The following is a 7,703-nucleotide window of genomic DNA, read 5'->3' on the forward strand; positions in this document are numbered from 1 at the left end:
CCTTCCGGCTTTGAAGACAATCACAGCCACCCCAGCTTGTTCCGGGCGCTGATTTCCTGCTCAAGTACTTTCTCTTTCCAGCCCTTGCCCCAGCTGAGACCCAGCTCTTCAGGCAGCAGGCACCTTCCTTCCACCACATCTCAGCCACCACCTGCTCCCCACTTCGACTCAATCCCATGGCTTGGATTGGCTCTTCCATGTCTTAAATGCAGATTCCATGTTTGCAGACGGCCTAGTGCTAGGGAGTGGCTCATTTCTTACTGCCTGTGCTAATCAGCACTCGGTCACTGCGGCTGGATACCCAACCCGGGCTCCGGAGGAGGGAAAGGGCTGTGTCCTGGTGCATGGCTCAGGACAGGGCAGGTCTGCTGGGTGTGGTCACCTGGGGAGCTCGGGCAGCAGAGGTGCAGGAAGATCCCTCCATGATCCAGAGAGCAGAGACTGCACCCAATGTAGCTTTCAGAGGAAGCCGCTCACAGGACCACCCTGAGGGCTCCTCGCCAGTGACCTAAGGCCCTCTCTCTGGGCTCATTACTTAGCAGAAGTCGGTTAAAGTCACTCCCTCCCAGCACCACCATCCCGTGGCCCTGGCCCTGGAATTTAAGTCCTACACGGTTCCCGGAGCCAAGAGGCATTCAAGCTACAGGAAGCCATGCTATGTGACATGTGTTGCTAATTCATAGCATCAGGGAAAGGCTCACACAATCTCCTTGCAATTGAAGCTTCTGAAAAAGTCACAGCCTGGGGGTGGGCGCTGTCGCATAGGAGGCTAAACCTCTACCTGTGATGCTGGTATCTCATAGGGGAACTGATTTGAGACCTGGCTGCCCCACTACCTGTCTAGCTTCCTGTTTTTGGTCTGGGAAAGCAGTAGAGGATGGCCCAAGGCCTCAGGACCCTGCACCCATGTGGGAGATCCAGAAGAAGCTCCTGGCTCCTGGCTTCAGATTGGCTCAGCCCCAGCAGTTGTGGCGATTTGGACAGTGAACCAGCAGATGGAAAACTACCATCTCTCCGTCTCTACTCTTGTAACTCTGCCTTTCAAACAAAAATAACTAGATCTTTTAAAAAACATTATACACAATACATTTGAAAACAGGCCTGGCAGTTCCCTGGACTCATGGTTTCTGGATTGCTCCATGTGGTGGGAAGAATGGCCAGCCTGCATCCACTCCATTATCTATCAGGTGCATTGCCTCACACTCATGTGCTTGTACTTAAAAAAGCGGGGAGCTCACTAAGCCAGGGTCAGGCACCTGTCTTGATGTGGCTCACAGCACTGAGAGTACTCAGGAGAGATGTCCCCATAGCAACTGTAGGAGGGTGGGTGGGATCTACCCAGAGCCTTTGGAGTCTACGCTGTGGAGAGTCTACCCTGTGACCCTTTGGAGAAATGGTCTTGGGGGTCCTGGTTAAGGCTCTCAAGGTCATCCTGGATATCCACGTGGGTCTGGAGGTCACCGACAAGGGTCCTTGCAAGACGAAGAGATTGGGAAAGGCCACTGAGCCGGCCAGGGGCAAAGGGAAGCATGGATGTGGGCACCACAGGCAAGCGAGGCCTAGCTGCTTCCCGCACTTTCCCAGGGGGTGTGGCCCTTCTGGCACCTGGATGTTCCACTGTGGCCCCCAGAACCGTGAGGGGTAGGGCTCTGGTGTCAGAAGAGACCCAACTTGCAGCCCTGGAAACTGAACTCTTTCAGGGTCCAGGAGGTGTAGCAGGTGGGACAGCAGAGAAGGAAACCAAGGCACTGGACTTCTCCCCAGAGGCAGCCTCCATTGAGAAGCAAGGAGCCCTTTTCATCATCTCCATTAGTGCTGCCATCGTGGGCTTTTTCTAGAAAAATCTCCACAATGAGATGCTTGTGATTCATGCTGGAGCAAGACACTCGCTCCTGGCATTTGCCTTTGCTAAGTCAGACACTCCGATAAGGTCAAACTCAGTAATCGTAAAATACAACATTCCTTAAAGAATGAGTTGTCCCCAAGGACCCAGCGCAGCTGTCCATGGGGTATCCACTGGACTGGGCCATTGGGCTGGTCTGGCCAACTGCCAGTGGGTCACCTGCTGTCACCACGCTCCCGCTCCAGGCACAGCCAGCCAACCTTTGTCCTCTTGAACTCTGTTAAAAGTTTCACTTTCATTGACGCGCTGGCTCCAGTTTCCACGCAAGCTGACTCTAGCTATTTTGATCTGTCTGGCTAATAAGGAGGAATGCATTTCTGTAAATGCTGCTAATGCTGAGTGACACATTGAAGTATATTTTATATGATTGCCAGCAGCAACTCACATCACTCTGCATTCCTCTCTCCATGCTTACAAACACAAGGAACCCCAGAGGTTGGGGGCCTGAGTCATTTCCTCCCATAAAAAAGTACATGGGTCGTGTAGGAAAATAGGGCTTTATGCTAGAGAAACATAGGGTGAAGTATTTAGGGGTGAAAGATCAGGATGGGATGACTTATTCCAGATTGTTCCAGAAAAAAGAGGAAGATATGCATGGCAAAGGTGGCCAAATGTCCCCTGTTCAGTTGCAACGTGGAATGGTTCTTTTTGCCTCCCAGAAGCTTAGAAATGACCAAGAATACAGAGGACTGGGTTACGGACACAGGGAGCTGGGGAACAGGGGCTCCAGGTCCGCCTTGGTAGGTGCTGTGTGGACTATCAAGTGTGCAGGCAGACACTGTCAGTGGATGTGAGGGCTGCCTGTGAACAGCGCTGCCCAGGCTCTGCCCTTCGTCCCTCTGTACATGCTATTTATGGCAGGAGAAGCAGACGCAGCAATTGAGAAAAAGCGCAGCGCAAAAACCAAACCCAAACCCCCACACAAAGGCAAGCAGTGTTGGTCCAGATGCAGGGGAACAAATGCCTTGTGGGAAAGGCGCCACCCACGGTGCGACATGCATGGGGACCAGGTCCCGCCCCAGCGTCAGGACGAACACACACACACACACACACACACACACACACACACACACGCAGGCAGGCTGGGTGCAGACTCACAGTTCTGAGCACAGGAAGTGCAGGCTGCCCACGTTGTCAATGTAATTGGCAGGGCTGAGCCAGGGCAGGGCCAGCAGCAGGAGCGCCTTCATGGTCCCAGCAGGGCTCTGCCTTCCTCCTGGTCACTGTCCCTCTTCCCCGCCCCTCTGTCAATCAGACCCAGCCAATGACTCAGAGCTGGAGCCCCCGTTAGAGGATTATGCTGACAGGGATGCAGCGGCGGCGGGCAGGGAAGGGTCCAGCACGGCTGGCTAGGGCCGAGGCGCACAGCGGCAAGCAGGCTGCTGCCCCGAGAGATGCCAGCCCCGCCTGCAGCCTGGGACTGGCTCTGGGGAAGCAGCTGGTGCACTGACATCACTGACTGGGGGGCAGGCAGGCTGCAAGCTGCCAGTGTGGGAAGCGGGCAATGGCATGGTACATGCCCCTGGGGAGGGGGTGAATGGCAAACCAATGATCAGACTGCGACACAGCCAACAACAGACCCCATGTCCTCCTCCCCGGCCCCACCAAGGGCCATGCCAATTACAGGCTACACAGCATTATCAATTTAGCCATCAGCTTGCCAGGGAGGCACTGAATTCCAGGCCTAGTGTTTCCTCAGCAGGGCTGGGCCAAATGAGCTCAATGGCCCCATATGCAGGCTGACTGAATCCCGTTTTGTCAACTCTATACCGCAAAGTTCATAAAAGGGACCAAGGGGATCACGGCACGAATTACCCCAATGACAACCCGGTCACTCAGCAAGCCAGGCTTGGTAGGAAGTTGGCCAGGGAAAGGTCAATGAAATGAGGGGTGCCTGGGAACTGGTCCCAGGCCCCCACATTCCCTGGTGGGTGGGGCCCATGCAGGTGCATCAGGTATTGAGGACATGCGCATGAATGTGTTGTAGCCCTGGGGAAGCATGCCATGCAACACTGATGGCCTGAGCCAAGGTCCAAGTTTGCGCTTGGTTCTGGCTCAGGCTGACAGTCATGGTAGGTGAAAAGTGGCTCCCGGAAGTAGTCAGGGATGCCTTTTACAGGTCTGACTCCTGGCTCTGCTACCGTCTTGCTGTGTGACAGTGGACCCGCTCTGGGCCTCTGTGACCACACCCATCAAGGCACACCTCAGAGGGGCATCAACGAGGAGGAGGAATGAGATAACTTCTCAAGGAGACAGGCATTCAGTGTGTTGCCATCATTCAATGCTTGAAGTCTTGGCATACCGGGGTCTTCCAGAAGCTCATGGAGCATGTGCCTAATTATGAATTTGTTCATGGATTTCAAACTTTTTGGTGCCATAAAGCTAATGTCTTCAGTCCATTGTCTCACCGACTTTCTGTGTCCTCACATAGGCACAGGCTACTGAGAGATGCTGTACTTTTCCCCACCTGCTTGCTTCTTTCTGCTTGGAACTTGGGTGTGATGCTGGAGTGAGCAGCCTGCAGATGGGTGCTAAACGGAAAAGCAGGGCGAACTGGCCTGCCGATGGTGTGTCATGTTGGGCTTTTTATCCACCAGCTTGCTGTTACAAGAGTAAACAACCTTCTACTCAGGCCAAGCCGTGCAATTTGAATAGTTTCTAATTAATTGCATGAATACATTCCCAGGGACAAGATATCTCCTCCTCAAATGGTCATGGATGTTCTCAAGCTTCCTTGTGTCCTGGCTATCCTATTTGTCCCCAGATGTCCTCTTAGCACCTGTCACCTGCTGTTTTCTTGTTTCTGGAAAGGCCAGGGAACACCTGGGCTCAGGGTTGGGAAGTCGCCGTCAGGGCACATTACGAAGCAGCCTGCAGCCCTGGAAGGACCAGGGAGGTTGGCTAACCAGGCGCGCTAACAGGTTCCCCCCATTCTCCTCCCTGCATCAAACACATCGCAGAAATGGGCCCCTGGACACCTGACAAGGCCCACTGATGTCCAGGGTGCAATTCCATGAGGATGTCCCTATGACACTGGCTGCAAAACTCACCAAGCAAACATTCCCAGAGCCTTCTGCCAGCCACAGGTGTCTTGGGACAATTCTACGGCATCTTCATGCAGGGTGCTTTTCAAAACACCTGACAAAGGCCCTTTATTCACGCTCAAAGACACTTCACAAAGGTCAGCCACAGGATGTCCCACTTTGAGGAAATAAGGTAGAAATCCAAAGATGATGTGGCTGGTGCTAGCAAACACGCTACAGTGGGGTGTTCTCAACTTCTCCCTTTTGCCTTTCACTAAAATCACGGCCTGCGTGGGATTTTCATGCATCCTGTCAGGGATCCTTGACACGGTTTATGTGTGGATGATGAGCCACAGCCTGGAGAGCTGACTTGGACCCAAGCGGGGCTCACCCAGGATTGAGGGGGCAGTGCTGGGCTCTCTACACCCTCCCCCCGGGTACCCTCTATAGCAGCCCTGCCACCTCTGCTGGCCGTGGTCTCTGGTGGAGAAGGCTGCTAGTCAATGTGCCAAGGCTACCACCTGCCTGGGCATTTTCTGCACAGATCCATGTGATGGGAGTAGACCCACATGTCAGAGTAGACCCATGTGATGAGAGTAAACCCAGAAGGCGCTAGCACTAGTAACACTGCCGTGTATATGTAAGTCTTGCTAGGAGCAGACTTTAAGTATCTCCACCATATAAAAGGGTAAGCATGTGAGGTCATGCATATGAATGAGCTGGCAACTGTACAATATATATGTATCTCAAAGAATCAGGCACATCAAAAAAATCCGCCACGTTTGTCTATCATAAAATAGCTACAAAGTCATATCTGTCATTTATGTGCGCATTTCTTAAAAGTAAAGATATTTAAGAGGACAGAAGAAAAGCTTCAAGGTGATGAACCAAAACTCGCCTCCAGCACGTGTGTATGGTGGCACTCCCAGCCTCACACGGAACCTGGAAGAAAACACTCTGCCCCTGAGAGTCTGCGTGCACCAGAGGGACCAACTCCTTAGCCTTCCCAATGGCTTCTAAGGGTAGGAAGGGGCTCCATGGCCCAGCCCACTACCAGGGCCCAGAGGTGCCAAGAGCCGGGCTCTGGGCAAGCTCCAGGTCCCCCGTCCCTGCACACACGTGTCCAGTGGGCAGGAGTGGGGCCTTGCATTTTAATACAGGCAAGCTATTTTTGCAAATGCTGCTGTCACCCTACATAGGAAGCTGAGGTGGTGAGAGGTTCAAGGGCAGCCGCGAGGCTCGCACCTGCTTGGAGAGGCAGCTGTGCTAGCCAGAGCGGCCTCTGGAGCCCCAGCTCAAACAGACGACTGATTTCAGTCAGTCTTGGGGTCTCTGCTCACTGGCCTGTCCAAGTGTCCATCACTGCCAGCCCCACTGAGCCTTCTGCAGGCCATGGGGGTTATTTGCCTGCTGCCTGGGCTTATGGTCACAGGGCTGAACTTGTGTCATTTCTGTCCACTTGGGGATGGAACAATGACCCTTGTCCACCCCATCAGGGTCCTCCTCCTCCTGCTTGGGCAGGCAGGGTGTGGGGATGCAGGGCAGGAGGGAGAGGACCCCTTTATCATGCCCCTCCCCTCCCTACAGTACCACGCGGCCTTGATCTTAACCCAGGTTCTGGACCAGTGCCTGTCAGCACTGACCTTGCCCTCGGCCCCTGGCCCTATTTGCCTCCAACAATGCCTCTCACCCGCGGGTAATGTTTGGCCAAGATCAGAAATAAACCCCTGTTACTCCTTGCCCTAGACCACAGGTGCTTGTGGGCTTCCTCAATCAAGGAATAAGCAGACACTCAGCAACAACCTGCAACCCCCAGATGACAGTGTTGGCCCCACATTCGGGGGGCGGGGAAGTGAGTTCCCCACCCTTAGCAGCGGGAAAACTCCATGCTAAGCATCACAGACAGGCCACAGCTTTGCAAGTTTGCAAGATTTGTAAGGTTCATGCATGGCCCCCCAAAATGACTCAAGTTCACGACCCATGATGTTGACTTTGGAAACCGAACCCTGCGCTTGTTCCTTGCCTTGGTCATGTCAGGACTGGTGGCAAACACCACCTTTCAGATTTCCTCTTAGGAAATAATTGTGCTATTATTGTTCACCATTGATTAAACACCCAGTACTCTGAGAGTGTTCCTTGGGTGGAACAAGGCCAGTGCCGCTCCAAGGCATCCACACAGAGACTCTCAAGGGGCAGGTAGGTGTGTTAGGTGATGCCAGTAGTCATGGTGCTGAGCATGCCACCTGTGGGCCTTGGCCAAAGCGAGCAGAACAACTTGGAAGAGAGCTCTCTGCTAACTGTCTCCCTGAGCCCCTCACAGGGCTCACGTGCTATTTCTTCCAGCAGTAATCTGCACTTGTTGACTCCCACCCAGGGGAACTCCAGGTCAGGAAAGTCTGAGGGTGTTTTTCTAAAGTGGAAGCAGGTCATGCCCGCCAGGCCACCCCTTGAGACTCAGAGCAAGCTGCTTGTTTCATCTTACCATGTCCTCTGAACACACACACACACACACGCCAGCCACAAAGGTCGTGTGCATAGTCCCCATGGACATGAGGTCCTTGCAGCTGTACGCTCGTGGGGCCTGGAGGTGGCTCGGGCTGCCAAGGGCTGGGTGGGTACAATGAGCAGCTGGTCCTGGGAGCCTGGGGGCCCCAGTGGTGGGGGTGGGGGGCTTTGCTTGGAGGAGAGAAACAGGCTCTGGAGCCAAATGTAGACAATCACAGGTGCACGCGCCATGGATGCACTTAACGTCTCTGAACTGTCTGCTCAAAAAATAC

The 7,703-nt window shown here is 53.8% G+C and overlaps 1 protein-coding gene across 2 annotated transcripts in view; it reads right to left on the minus strand.

Moving 5' to 3' along the window:
* The window catches only part of LNX1 (ligand of numb-protein X 1), a 66,141-nt gene extending 63,048 nt beyond the window's left edge, over window positions 1-3,093 (minus strand). For both annotated transcript variants that reach the window (XM_040966668.1, XM_040966667.1), the window contains exon 1: window positions 3,002-3,093. In XM_040966668.1, the coding sequence (XP_040822602.1) occupies window positions 3,002-3,093 (92 nt within the window). The remainder of the gene's footprint in view (window positions 1-3,001) is intronic.
* Window positions 3,094-7,703: the final 4,610 nt, after the last annotated feature.

This window comes from Ochotona curzoniae, unplaced genomic scaffold, assembly GCF_017591425.1.
Source record: "Ochotona curzoniae isolate NIBS_2020 unplaced genomic scaffold, NIBS_Ocur_1.0 scaffold_4506, whole genome shotgun sequence".
NCBI lineage: Eukaryota > Metazoa > Chordata > Mammalia > Lagomorpha > Ochotonidae > Ochotona > Ochotona curzoniae.